Source organism: Solanum stenotomum, unplaced genomic scaffold, assembly GCF_019186545.1.
Source record: "Solanum stenotomum isolate F172 unplaced genomic scaffold, ASM1918654v1 scaffold23989, whole genome shotgun sequence".
Taxonomy (NCBI): Eukaryota; Viridiplantae; Streptophyta; class Magnoliopsida; order Solanales; family Solanaceae; genus Solanum; species Solanum stenotomum.
The window spans coordinates 2,175-17,117 of NW_026027790.1; the positions used below are offsets into that span (position 1 = coordinate 2,175).

Below are 14,943 nucleotides of genomic sequence, written 5' to 3' on the forward strand. Positions count from 1 at the left end.
TGCCATTTATTCATAACAAAAAAAAAAAAAAAAACTTATTTGGCAAGAAATTCAATTATATACCTTGCCAACCACCTAACCTTTGTGATTCACCAATAAAAATTGTGATTGAATAAATATAATTTTCTTATTTTTAGAAGTTTCAAATTTGAATTTAATATATATAAAAAAAATTATATTAAAGAGTGTTTTCCTCAAATAACTTTACGCGATATAAATTCAAATTAATTAAATAAACTTTATACAAATATTAAACATCAGGTGGAGGAGGATGTTACTTTTGAATTGAATGTTTATTATATAATTATTATTTATTTATTTTAAGAAAGAAACATCTAGCAACTTCAAATATCAAAGAGAAACAATGTTTGGTAGTTGTCGGCATGTAAACTTTGTTTATTTTGCTGCCTTTGATTCGTTGACCGTTGACGTGTCAATATATTCAAAAACTATATAAAAATATTATAAATTATAATTTTTTGCATATTAAATACATCGTAAAATATTAGTTAAAGTTATTATCGTTTTTCTAAAAATAAAAAAATAATAACAATTAAAAAGGAACGAAAAGTACTATTGAATAATATGCCATTTATTTATTTATTTTTATTGATATACAAAAAATAATTTTTTTTGATTATTTAAAAAAAAAAGGATTAGAAAAAATTGTATTAGATTAAGTAGTAAGTGGCCAAATCATTTGTTCAAATCTTGCTAAACATATAATATAAGCTTAGAAGCCACACTTTATATTTGGTGTATAACTTACGAAATACTTTATAACTCATGTTAGAAGAAAAACTTAATTCATAAACTTAAGAACCACAACTTTTGCCACAAGGTTAACACAATTTTTGTCTTACCTCCAAAATTTAGTTTAGTGACTTTTAGAATTACAGGTACTGTTTTATAGAAAAAACGTTATACTATTTCATTCTATCTGATTGATGAGATATTTTATAACTTTTATTTTATAGATAAAATTTATAGAAATTTTAGAATAACTTATGTCCTTGTTCTAATCTATAGTTCTCTTTTAGTAGGCAAATATTAACTTTAATTAAATTTAAACTTCTACTTCAATAGACAATATTAGCCGTAAGGATAAAAATATCTTTACCCATACATAAAAATGTAAAGAAGATAAGTGTTAAAAGAGAATTTTTGATCGAAATAATTCACTATTTATTATTTTATTATAAAAAAAAGTCAACTAAAAACAAGTGCAAAAATAACTTTAATTTTGAACAATTTAATAAACAAACCAAAATCTTTCTTTTATTTCTTAATCTTCATGCCCTAGCAAACAATGCAAACATAATACATTTCTTTCAAATAAACACTATCGACTAACAAAATAAATGCATATATAAAACGTTACTAACAGTAACAAATTTAAAACTTGTTATTCGCATACCGCCTTAAATGAAAGTTAAACAAATTTAAGACCAAACTCTAAAACCGTTACAATTAGAAAAGAAACTAAAAAAATATAAATTATCCATATAATAACAATAATTTCCATATGGTGGGGTCCCAACTTAAAAACGTTTAATTACTTATGTGTTATGTCCCACTAGCCTTTTGACTTAAAAAAAAATCTCAAATAATTGAATCAACAATCCTAAAAAAATCCCAAAAAATTCTCTAAACCAAAAATTTCAATGGCGAAAAAGGCAGTGTTAATTGGAATCAATTATCCAGGAACAAAAGCAGAACTTAGAGGCTGTATTAACGATGTTAATCGAATGTACAATTGTTTACTTAATCGTTTCGGATTTGCTGAGGAAGACATTACTGTTCTTATAGATACTGATGATTCTTACACACAACCAACTGGTCGGAATATACGTAAAGCTTTATCGGATCTTGTTGGATCTGCTGAATCAGGGGATTGTTTGTTTGTGCATTATAGTGGACATGGGACTAGGTTGCCTGCTGAAACGGGTGAAGAAGATGATACTGGTTTTGATGAGTGTATTGTTCCTTGTGATATGAATCTTATTACAGGTAATTCAACTTTTTTTTTTAATTTAAAGCACTGTTTTTTTAAGGATTTGGAGTAGGGGAAATGGGGGCGGGGATTATGAGGTAGGGAATCGAGCTGTCAGATAGTCAATCGACTGAGCTACTTAGATTGTACTTGATCTAAATGATGGGTTTGTTCCAAGATTGTTTTTTTTTTGTGTTTGTTGAATTTGTTGGGGGTTATTAGTTGTATTGGTTTGATCTAAATGATGGGTTTGTTCCAAAATTTGTTTTTTTTTTTGTGTGTGGTATGCATTTTAATGCAGGTACTTGAGCATTTCTTTGATCTAAATTAGGAATTGAGTACTCAGGTAGTTAATCAACTGAGCTAGTAAGAGTGTACTTGATCTAAATCATGAGTTTGTTCCAATTTTTTTTTTTTTTTTTTTTGTGTTGTGTTGAATTTATTGGGGGTTTAGTTGTATTGCTTTGATCTAAATCATGGGTTTGTTCCAAAATTTGGTTTTTTGTGTTGTGTGGCCTGTGGGTATTGCTTTGATCTAAATCATGGTTTGCTCCAATTTTATTTTTTTTTTGTTCTGTGTTGAGTACTTGTATGGTTTGATCTAGATCATGGGTGTCTTCCAAAATTTGTTTTTTTTTGTGTGTTGTGTCATGTGTGTGTGAAATGAGTTTTATTGCAGGTACTTCTATTGCTTTGATCTAAATTATGGGTTTGCTCCAAATTTTGCTTTTTGTTTGTTTGGGGTTGGGGGGTAGAGTTGATGTGTTAGGGGTCTAGGAGATTGAGATCTTGAAATGGTTTTCTTAAAAAATGATCTTGAAAGGTTGAGTTGATCTGTTTTGATGATAATTCAGGTGGATCGGAGATATAAGGAGATTGTAAAACGAGGAAATGGGATTTTAGAAATGAGAATTTGGATTTCTAGAGTAATTCAAAATAGTTGAATGGGGGATGAGGAACAGTTGGGAAAAAAGAGGGTGTATAGTTTACGACATTGTGATATGAATCTCATTTACAGGAACTTAACTATTTCTTTGATCTTAATCATGGGTTGTTCCAATTTTTTTTTTTTCGTGTGTGTGATTTGTAGATTGGTATGAGATTAAGATCATCATATAGAATATTGAATAAAAAAGGATCTTGAAAGTGCTTAGTTGATCTGTTTTGATGATTATTGAGACAGATCCCGAGTTTTAGGGAGATTTGTGAAATGGGGAACTAGGATTTAGAAATGAGAATTTGGATCCAGAGCTATTAAAATTGTTGAATGGGAGATTAGAAAAAGTTGGCAAAAAAAGAGGAGAATAGTCGTGATCCCACAAGTGGGGTCTTGAAAGGGTAGGATGTACACAAACCTTACCCTTGATTTCTGACACTCGTCTAGAATTTATTACCTCTTGGTTTTATAATATTGGAAAAGTATCATGCAATTAATATTGAACTGTTGGACGTGTTGTTTCATCCTTGATCAGATGATGATTTTAGAGAGCTCGTTGACAAAGTTCCTGAAGGTTGCCGGATCACAATTGTATCCGACTCATGCCACAGTGGTGGCCTCATTGACAAAGCTAAAGAGCAGATCGGGGAGAGCCACAAGCAAGGTGATGACGATGAAGGCCATGGATCTGGTTTTGGATTCAAGAATTTCTTACGTCGAAATGTTGAAGATGCATTTGAATCCCGGGGTATCCACATTCCACGTCGCCACCATCGCCGTGAGGAAGAAGAGGAGAACTTTGCTGAGAGTAGTGTGATTGAGACGGAAGACGGTGATCAAGTTCATGTGAAGAGCAAGTCCTTACCTCTTTCCACTCTCATCGAGATACTTAAGCAGAAAACCGGTAAGGATGACATTGATGTTGGGAAACTTAGGCCAACACTCTTTGACGTCTTTGGTGAAGATGCAAGTCCTAAGGTGAAGAAGTTCATGAAAGTCATTTTTAACAAGCTACAAAAGAATAATGAGCAGGGTGGAGGCGGTGGGTTCATGGGTATGGTTGGTAACTTGGCTCAAGAGTTTCTGAAACAGAAACTTGATGAAAATGATGAGAGCTATGCAAAACCGGCCATGGAAACACACGTTGAAGGTAAGCAGGAAGTTTATGCCGGTTCAGGTAATAGAGGTCTTCCAGACAGTGGCATTCTCGTCAGTGGGTGCCAAACAGACCAAACATCTGCAGATGCCACCCCTGCAGGCGGAGATTCTTATGGTGCTCTAAGCAACGCAATTCAGGAAATCCTAGCTGAATCAGATGGTCCAGTCACCAATGAGGAACTTGTTAGCAAGGCTAGAAAAAAGATGCAGAAACAAGGCTTCACACAACGCCCAGGCCTCTACTGCGATGATCATCACGTTGATGCTCCTTTCGTTTGTTGATTCTGCTGTGCTATGCCTTCTCGAGTAGCTGTTGAAATACGGCTGTGAAGTCAACGAGGTGTTATATAACTACATCCTTTTGTGTATTTGTGTGATTGTTTGTGCTAATGTTGGAGTAGCTCTTCTACTCTGGAGTTACAGAAGAACCATTCTCCATCATGTGAATGTGTACTATTTGGCTCTGTTTTTTTTTTCTTTTAAATTTGGTCAGAGAATAAGGTATTAAAGAACCACAGTTTTCAGTATTGTTTTGGATATTTGAAAGTTTAATCTGGAGAACTTGTCTTGTATACTGAATGTGTTATATTTTAATGCCTGAATGTATAAATTTCTTATCATGTGCTATCAAAAGAATTGACCTTTGTCTTGTGAAACTAGGGAACAGAACGAAAGGAGGAGCTGAATTTCAAAATTTTGGTTTACATAAGAAAATATTCACTTGAATTGCACTTTCATACTACATCTTGGATATATATAGTAATCAAGTACAACAAATCCTTGCACGCATAACACAATATCGCAATGCATGTAAACTAGGTTATTCGCGCTAGAACTAAGGTATGGTTATTTAAACTTCAATAAGATTTCACTCATTCAACAAAGGTCAATCTTCAAAATTTACTTGTACAAGTTTCAAGATATTTAGCAAATACTCCTGTTGTGTCCATGACTCCATTCCAAAGCTTTATCCACTTGGAAAAGTAGAAGTACCAAACTAAAGCAACAAAACAGGCTAAGCCGCGATCTACTTCTGTTCCTTCTTTGCTTCAATATCACTTGGATTTGGGACTGGTTGAATTCTTTGGTAAGGTTTCCTTGTCAACGTTTCACCCTTTAAAGCTGCAACATATCTGTCATTTGTGTTCTCCTTTCTCTGCAGTTCACCGAGGTACTCAGCCAACCTCTCTTTATTAACTTTACCCATCATCTGTTACAAAAATCAAAACAATATATGTTTAGGAATTCAACAATCGTAAGTCAAAGTACTAAGATATAAAACAAGCCAATGAGACCAGAAGAAACCACTGTGAGTCCATTTTTTTAATCTACTGTAAAGCTTTATCTACTTAGCTCTTCATAAAAAAGGCAAAGTCAATGTTCTTTCTAACAGCAAAAGACTGAACAAGATAGCTATTTGTAGTTCCCATAGACAGCAGGTGGCCAATTTCATCTAAGGTGTACGAACAAAGTTATGTGAAAGTGCTCCCAACTCTATATTAGTTTTCAACAAGGACAAGACATAAATGGGTATATTCAAATGCTGTGTTCATCTCAATGTCTGCGGACTTCACCTACAATATATCATTCAACTAAACTAGAAAAAGAAAAGGGGCTATTGTAATATGAAAGAAAGGGGTTTGAAATTAAGCTTTATTCTCACTACAATAGTCCTGCTCAGCAGTCAAGCCACTTCACTCAATAGAGGTTCTTCGGGGACTTAAAGAACTTAGTTGTCCTTCCTTTCCAATTTACAAGTTCCAAAAATACAAGCTGCAATCATTATCCATATCTATCTATTTGCCTTCTCAACAATTCTCTGCTCTTGCCAACATTCTGAGGCTCCGCTTACTGACCCTGGCATGGTCCAAGGCACCCAAAGGCAAGCCAAGGTAGATAGTGAGAGATTTTTCCACCTTACAGCCCAAAATGCTGGTAGAAGCTGTACATTAAAAAGGTAATAACATTCTGGTTGTTTACAGCTTAATATGCACAAGTCAATCTATTTAACCCATGCTCTCAAGTAGCTTTAGCAAGAAAGGCCAGCTAACATGGTCATATGCCTAGAAGTCTAATTTGCACATCGCCCCAGCACCAATATATTTTATGATTTTGTGATTTAGATACCAATTTGTCTATTATTGCACTCAACCTTCCATTGAGGATTTTGGCAATAATCTTGTAACTATTGCCAAATAGAATTAAAGCTCAAAAGACTCTAATCAACACCCTTTCCTCTTCAGGGATTATAGCAATAAAAATTGCATTTAGGCTTCGATCTAGATTCTTCACCTTAAGGAAATACTTGAAGTTGGTCTTTGAATCTTCCTTAACGATTTGTCAATATCTTCTTGATGCCTTTTATGGAACTAGCAAATCACCCTCTTTGTTAATATGTTCTATTTGCATCTTCGTGATGCTTGCTAATGATATTACTTACTTCATCACGAAAAAAATGATAGGTCAACATATTCAACAAAAAGCCGTTGGTGAAACTATCGAATTCCAGAGACTTCGTTACGTACACTGCTTAGATAGCAAGCCATACGTTTTCTCAATGAAGGGTTTTTCAACTCAGTCCTCTTCCGCTCCACTTATAATATATTCCCCAGTTTCTCAACATACCATCCAGGCCTTCACTTCTTTGTCTCTCTGAACAAATTCTTGTAGAATCCCAGGATTTCAACATTTCAATATTTGTTTTGACTACTACTTAGAAAATACACCTGTCAATCTAATATCGTAAACTCCCTGATCTGTCATAACTCATATGGGGTCTCATAAAACATATAGAGGAACCGATCAATAAATAAATAAATATAGAGGAAGTGTTCCAACCAAATGCCCAGAAGTAATTCAATTCCTTTACACTCTTCGTTCTCTATCTACCAAGACTGGCTATCGATTGCAATTTTCTATAAGTTAACTATCAATCACTTTATCTACACTAAAAATTAAAGCTCCAAACATCATTTTCTTTTTAAAGCTAACAACAACAAGTACATCAAACAACAAGAAACATTATCAAATGATACTGACAGGTTACTTTCCATTTTGACAGATCAAAAAGCACAATCATCATGTACAATAGACATGAGGTGCATACTGATCTCGCCATATGAAAGTTTGCTCCAGATATACCATTACTAGTAACAGAGCATCTTTCGAAGGCCTTTGCCTAGCTAACTGTTATGAAAGATGCTCTGGTAATAACAGTCAGCTAGGCAAAGGCCAAAGGGAGTACAATACACAATAAGAACCGTTTAACTCAAAATCAATTTGTGTACAATCATAACAGCAGAAGCTACAACACATATGAATCAATACTCATCTGGTAAAAACAATACTACTAGGTGACTCGGGGAGGGGACTCTAAAACACATTAGGAAATAATAATAACAAGGCAGTTCTCAGTATAATCATTAGATCAGAATGTACAACACATGTGAAACAGATACACTCATCCTACCAGATTGAAGATGCTCCTGTAATAACACTTAGCTAAGCAGCGGCCAAAGGGAGTCAAGCTAAGAAATATTTTTCTTTCCTTCGAGACTCCGGGATAAAGACACAATTTTTATGAAATTTGTTTAAAAAATTCAATTCATGTTAAGCAAAAACAACGTTCCCTTCCTTATCTGATATTTTTATAACGGATTAATTCAATGAATTAGAATGAATCAATTGATTGATGATCTATCTCTTTTAGACTATAGTTAATGGATACTCTTAAGTCATAATTGTAATTATACAGACTATGATTCCATACCAGGAAATTTTTTAAACAATACACAATAAGAACCGATAAAACCAAGTCAATTACATACAATCATAACTGCAGAAGCTACAACACATATGAATCAGATACTCATCTGGTAATAACAATACTACTAGGAAAGAAGACTCTAATACACATTAGGAAATGATAATGACAACACAATTTCCATCTAATCATTAAAGCACAATATACAACACATATAAAGCAGATACTCATCAGTCCATAACAGTTAGCTAGGCAAAAACAAAGGCCACGCGGAGTACAACACACAATAAGAACCGACAACGCCAAGTAAATTTACGTACAACCATAACTGCAGAAGCTACAACACATATGAATCAGATACTCATCTGGTAATAACAATACAACTAGGTGAAGGGACTCTATGTTAATGTCAAAGCAATTTCAGGTAGCAGAAGCTACAAGACATATGAATCAGATACTTATTTGGCAATTACAATACTATTAGGCGATTGATAATCCTAAGCAATTTCCCGTACAGCTAAAGCAGCAGAAGGTACAACACACATGAAGCACAAACTGATCTAGTTTTAGCAATATGAGTATTCGAAGGGGAAGTGAACATACTAGGGTATCGGGGCGAGCGTTCTTCCGGAGTTTGGCTTCAAGTTCAGGACTGCGAGTATTGGTGGCTGACATAACGCAGAAACCAATAATCCCCGGAATGACGCCGCAAACGGTGGCGAATCCGATGAAGAACGGCTTCGATTCCTTCGTTCTCCTCACTAACCACCGCCATGTTCCACTCTTCTCCCACAGAATCGACATCGACTTTTCTGGTGATTCTCTCAACACTTTTCTTCTGCTATTTTCTAGAGTAGAACATTGCAAAATGGTCCCTTATATTAGAGGAACATTCAAAATAGTCCTTAAGTATGAATTGATTGACAAAAGTTAAGAATATTTAATAATTTATATTTATAAATTAGATGGAAATAATTAAAAAAAGAAAGATTTTTGTAATTTTAAACATCAAGAAATCTTTAAAAAAAAAATAAAAAGAACAAACTATATAGAGTAAAAAATTGCACTTTAAAAAAGGTATATAGTTTTGATTTCGATCTATCATAAGTGGACTAGAATTGATGTCTTAATACCGATTCTTTGGTCCAAAGCGGACAGTTCAGGAGTGAAATGATTGTGCCTATTAGTTGAACCACGAACCAACTACCCATACAAGAAACTTATGTTCTAAAAAGGATGTTTTTTTTTTAATAAAAAGAGAATTCTTTGGACTAGTTTGCCTACAGTTTTACACTCATTTGTTAGTACATTTCATTGTTAGTGAATCTCCTATATGGCTTTATATCAAAAGGAACAGAGAAGAATCTGTCCAAACTTTGAAAAATATTGCATCTCCAGCAACAAGAAGCAGTAAATTTAACCTTGAGATTTTTCGGATCGTTCATCGAATTAGAAAATCAAGGAGTACTCAACAACATGGTTGATGTGTATTGACCTATCAAGATGTAAATGGAGAGAAATTGCTCAAAAGTATAAATCTGCATAAAAACAAGAAATCAGTGAAAGACCAACTGATATATATTTGTCTCCAATCATACATAAAAAGAGTTTATCAATGAAAACAAACATAGCAAATAGTAGTAGTGTTACAATAAAAGAGAAATGGGCTAGACTTCAGTATGAGCATGGCTGCAACAATTAGCTATTAAAACCCTCACTAATCTGACTATTCTTTGACGAGGTGTATACGATCACATCCTTCAATCCCTTCAATTTCTTCCTTAATTCTCACAGCTGAATCTTCCAGAGATTCTTTCCAGGACCCAATCAATTTAATCTGTTTCAATGATGGATTATCAGCAAAGCTAAGTGGGATCTCCTCTAGGTCACCACACTTTTTTATAACAAGTGTTTCAAGCAAGGGAAATGATTCCTCCGAGGCATCCCACCTTGAGATACCTAACTGCACCAGTTTCAACAACTTAAGTTTATGAAACCTGATATCTCCAAGGCACCACTCTTCTGATTGAGGAAAACACACATCTTGTAATTGGAGATACTCCAGGCTTGGTAGTTCCGCAATGAAGGAAATAGCACTTTCTATATGAATTCCTTTAAGTACCAACTTGTTTAAATTTGAAGGCAACTGTAACCCGGATAGAATGCGGGGATGCACAAAGGAAAGTTGAAGCTCTTGAAGCTGGGTAAGATTCTCCAATTTGGGACAAAAAGGCTCTTCATCATCCTCCAATGTGATTTGAAGTTGTTGAAGATTAGGACACCTCCTTGATAACACATCCAGCCTATCAATTGGAAATCCAATAATATTCTTTAATATCCTCAAATTTTCCAATTTAGAGGATCCTTCAAAGAACCCCTGCTTATTAAAAACAGCCTTACCAAAATGAGCATGCCTTAATTTTTCCATTTCCAAAAAAGACACTGGTAACCGTACACTATAAGGAAAATTCTTCACAATTAAAGTTTCTATATGGGGCAGATGTGATCCTGGATCAAAATAGAATTTATCTGCCCAAACTGCGAGGTACTTCAGCTGATTTAGTGGTTTGAATGTAGCCAACGACAAAAATTCCACAGAGTAAGAACTCAAATCCAAGACTTTAAGAAGTCGCAATTCACTAATCTGACAGAAGGGAATCACATCAATAGATTTTGCTCGATTGGTCGTTATCAATGACCTCAAGTGTTGATGGAAAGGCTTCTGTATTTTGGAGACCAGAGGTGCAAACTTGGAAAGCTCTTCACTGAAACTGAAGCTCACTCGACTTCCCTGCCAATCCAAAGGTTGAAACTGGATATATTGACCCTTCACTGCAAGCATAAACTTTTCTTCTCTACTCTTTTCCAAGCAAAAGTGATGCACAACATCATGAACCTGGCAGCATTTGACTTTACCATTATAACCTTTCTTTGAAACAATTACCATGTTACTGCTAATGAGATCCATCAAGTAACCTTCAGCTTCCTCTTCCATTAATCTCCCAGATTCAGTGTTCTCCACGAATCCTTCAGCAATCCATAAACTTATCAATTTAGATGCTGAAATTCTTGCGTCCTCCGAAAACATCCCCATATAAAGAAGACAAGGCTTTAAACAATCGGGTAAGTTATCAAAACTCAACTGCATAGTTGCCCGACTATATTCTTCAGATCCACGATCAAGATAGTCATATAAAGCATCTTTCACCTCACTCCACCAAGATTCTTCCATTTTCCTTTTTTTGATTATTCCAGCTACCAAGACAACCACTAGGGGCAGTCCTTTGCATTTTTCTGCAACTGCTTGACTCACATATTGTAGTTCAGGCGGGCAATCTTCCATTTGAAACACTTTTTTCTGCAACAATTGGCAACTCTCTTCTGTTGTGAGGAATGGAAGAGAATAAGGATCAGTATGGTTCTTGACTTGCTTACCCACTTCTTCAAGTCGAGTTGTTACGACTATTCTACTTCTGATTCCATCATCTGGAAAAGAACGCCTTAAGTCATCCCATACCATACAATCCCACATATCATCCAATACAATGAGATATCTCTTTCCCATTAGGCTTTTCCTCAACCTGTCAGCAAGTTCGCCTACCTCATCTTCCTTGTCCTTGGAGCCCGTAACTTGACTGAAAATCTCTTGTAATAGCTCTCTTCGGCTATATGTTTGAGAAATGATGCACCATGCTCGAACATCAAAGCGAGAAACAATGTTGTCATTATTGTACAACTTTCTAGCAATTGTCGTTTTCCCTTGTCCCCCCATGCCTACAATTGGGACGACGTCTAGCTCATTTGTACCTCTAATCAGATAGTCAATTAGTTCTTCTGCTTTATTCTCAAAACCCACTACCTCCTCATCAGTCACAAGATTGCTATGTCGAGCTGGCAGATGTTTAAATGGAGCAGCCACGTAGTGAGGATTAAGAGGAATATCCGCTGACCACATCTCAGTCATCTCTGCATTAATTTGCTTGATCTCTTTTAAAATTGTAGGAAGTGAGCAAAGAATATGCAAAAAAGCATTATACTGAGAAAGAATAGAGTCAATGGCAACCTCAGCCTCATACGCCAAATTGATGGTACGTCTCTGAAGATCTTTAGGAATGTTATGTTCATGGTGCATGGCATCTCCGAAAATGGATGAGAGCTCCTTCTCTAAAATGGATGTAAGAGATGATAGCTCTTTCTCCAAATTCCCTAAAAGAGGTTTCATCAGGAAACCTAAACCAGACTTAGATTTCGACATCTCATTCAGTTTCCTTAAAAGAGAATCCAGAAAGCTCAATCCACAAAAGGTGGGGAACTGAGACGGAGTAAATTTTAAGGATTTGTAGTACGTCTCAACTTGTGCCTTCAGATCTTTAGTCTCCTCCAATATCTATATCGAGCAAAGACTTATTTTGCTAGTGTCATCTTTGTTTATTGATCTAGGAAGAAGCTTTTGAATTACATATAGAACATCACCCGCTATAGCTCCAACCTTTAACAAGACCTCATTCAACCAGTTACCATTAATAACATGATTTGACACATCAGCATCAAGGAAAACCAACAAGAATTCTATTGCCACATCAATATTTTGAGCAGAGATATTATTAGGAAAGTTCCCGAGCTTTTTGTTTCTAAGATACATCAACAGATTGTGTAGATGATGTGAAAATCCTTTTGGTAATTTCTTGTCCTTGAAAGTTTTTGATTGAGTAAACTTTGAAGCCTTTAGTTCACCATGAAAAATCTTCTTCATTTCCAGCTCCGCAAACACAATCAATGATAATAGATAAGGAGGTTTACTAAAGATGTCATTTTCTTCATTAACTTCACCCTCAGCAACATAATCTAATACGGCCAAACAATATTGTCCCACATTGTTAGTCATGAACTGAATTCGAGTCTCCAAACATTCCAGCTTCTCATAGTCGACATAACCATTTATCTCTGTGGCATATATGTATTTCAAAATTCTCATTTTCTTTTGAACAATTTTCAGTTTCTTTATAGATCGATGTATTGCAAGTTTTTTTTTGGAATGGCAGGACCTACCCTTTTGCAAGAACATCATCAGTACATCATTTAGAATTTTTTCCAGACAATCCATATATTTCGACAGATCCAAATCATTCAACTCATAACTGTAACTTAAACTGGTATTACCTTGAAAGAATTCCAACAAATGTGATTCTAGCCTTTCCAGATTAAGGTTAGTTTTACATTCATCTGGAATCCTATCCAATACCCGGTGAAGCATTTTGGCCTTTGTGAGTTCGACTAAGGAATCAGGCAAAAGAACATGATGATATTTTATAAAGGTTCTAAAAACTCTTAGCACCATTTCAAGTTCCTTAATTCGCAATATCTCGAACAAATCCAGATTACCTCCACTCTTGATCCTTCTTAGGTGGTCTAACATTTCCTCAATTTCATTTTCAGCCATTTTCTGTAGAAAAATTCCTGCAAGTTCACCAACTTTTGAAATCAGGTTCTTGAAGCCATCTTAATGCTTTTGAAAAGTTATAAATATTTACAATTTTACATCTTATTTACCCTTTTCGTATTGTCATTTAACAAACAATTAGTTGAGTGGACCATTTGAGAAATCAACTCTCTAATTATGTATCTATGGGAAAAAGATGACTTACCGTTAGTTAACAAGTATCTTCAATTTCTGATCCAATCATAAAAGGGAGCAATAGAGAAAAACAAACATTATAAGGTAAACCAGAGAGTAATAATTCTCAGATTTGGATTCCAACAAAGATATATTTCCAAGTTTACATAATAGGTGAAACAAGAAAAAAGTTTATTGAAATAAAATGGATGAAGGTTTGAAGGAAGAAGGAAGAGTCTTCTTCTCTCTATAATAATTCTTATACCTAACAAGAGATGAATTAAGTTGGTAGCTGTAAAGTGACTCAATAATACACCTATATTATTTGTCTTTTTCTTTAGGGGTTGTTTGGTTGGAGCAAGTTATTTCGGGATTAATTATCGCGAAATAAGTTACTTCATCATGTATATGTGATCATAATTTATATATTTCATCACTATGGTATGGGATACATAATCGGAGGACTACCTAATATGGCTCCAACCAAACACAAGATAAAATAATTCCGCATTTTATTCCAAAATTATTATACCTCATACTTCACACCAAATGACTCTTTAGGAAAATCCCCCAAAATTTTATTTGGTTTGGCAGTTTCATAGTTAAATTATGCACTTATATGATATTTGCTTAGCATATAATTAAGGAATTTTATGGTTGGGTATTGGGTAAGTTATATTTTTTCTCATAAATATGAAAATTCACAAGTTCGTGAAAACTTTGAAATTCAATTCTTATGCAATCTTACCGAATGAGTAAATCATTTCGTTAACAAGATATCATAATATCTAAAGCATCGCATCGATGAATTACATATCTTTATGTTTCTTTTAACTTTCAAATGTACATAAACTTATAAAGATCCACTAGTCAACAATAGTAGTAATTAGTAATTCTTTCACATGATACGGCGGACAATTTATTTACGTCGAACATGAGTTTATTTTTGTAAAACTGAAAATAATGATTTGTTTTTTTTTACAAAATATAACCTTATGAATAAGTTTTTATATTTAAAAAAAAAAACATAATTCAAAAAAGGATAAATCATATGTCATAAATCAAACAAAGATAAAAAAGGAGTGGTGATAATTCTTCCATATATCTTGTGAATGGAGTCTCTTCTCAGAACAGGCCCAATCATAATACAAAAGATTGATTTTTTTGGTTCTTATGGGTCAAATGCCCTTATTTATTCATTTCATGTCGTACTATATACATTTTTTTGTTTCCACCCAATGTCCGGTACCCACATTGGAGCCCGATACAATGGATTCACGACGTAGTAAAGTCCCACATTGGGGCTGAAACGCTCCCTAACATAGACGACTCTGTATTCGGAGGGGACTCGAATGTCATACTATATTTTTACTATATCTTAAGTTCACATGTTGCAAAGTCCAAATGATCGATGAATGACAAGAACAAATTTATTAGCTTCATTCTGTATGAATTTCAACTTCTAAAAGAGGCACCTG

General features: G+C 34.4%; 2 protein-coding genes and 1 pseudogene across 3 annotated transcripts; 1 reads left to right on the forward strand and 2 right to left on the reverse strand.

Annotated features, from left to right (window-relative positions):
* Positions 1-1,578: 1,578 nt before the first annotated feature.
* Positions 1,579-4,660, forward strand: LOC125851302 (metacaspase-4-like). Its single transcript, XM_049531090.1, has 2 exons — positions 1,579-2,010; positions 3,466-4,660. The coding sequence occupies exons 1-2, from the start codon at positions 1,665-1,667 to the stop codon at positions 4,368-4,370; spliced, it is 1,251 nt and encodes a 416-aa protein (XP_049387047.1). The 5' UTR covers positions 1,579-1,664; the 3' UTR covers positions 4,371-4,660.
* On the reverse strand, positions 4,520-8,732 carry LOC125851303 (uncharacterized). The gene is made up of 2 exons (XM_049531091.1): positions 8,455-8,732; positions 4,520-5,298 (listed from the first exon to the last, which is right to left on the reverse strand). Exons 1-2 carry the CDS (start codon positions 8,653-8,655, stop codon positions 5,116-5,118), a joined length of 384 nt encoding a protein of 127 aa, XP_049387048.1. The 5' UTR covers positions 8,656-8,732; the 3' UTR covers positions 4,520-5,115.
* A 659-nt stretch (positions 8,733-9,391) lies between these two features.
* LOC125851304 (putative late blight resistance protein homolog R1A-3) lies at positions 9,392-13,708 on the reverse strand (annotated as a pseudogene). The gene is made up of 2 exons (XR_007444903.1): positions 13,497-13,708; positions 9,392-13,308 (listed from the first exon to the last, which is right to left on the reverse strand). The product of XR_007444903.1 is annotated as a putative late blight resistance protein homolog R1A-3 (transcript).
* Positions 13,709-14,943: the final 1,235 nt, after the last annotated feature.

What these genes read in the sequence shown, in the direction of transcription:
- LOC125851302 (XM_049531090.1), top strand. Translation starts at nt 1,665, where the DNA reads ATGGCGAAAAAGGCAGTGTTAATTGGAATCAATTATCCAGGAACAAAA. An exon ending in TGATATGAATCTTATTACAG is followed by an intron (nt 2,011 to 3,465) that starts GTAATTCAACTT and finishes ATCCTTGATCAG; the next exon opens with ATGATGATTTTAGAGAGCTC.
- LOC125851303 (XM_049531091.1), bottom strand. Translation starts at nt 8,655, where the DNA reads ATGTCGATTCTGTGGGAGAAGAGTGGAACATGGCGGTGGTTAGTGAGG. An exon ending in ACGCTCGCCCCGATACCCTA is followed by an intron (nt 5,299 to 8,454) that starts GTATGTTCACTT and finishes TTTTTGTAACAG; the next exon opens with ATGATGGGTAAAGTTAATAA.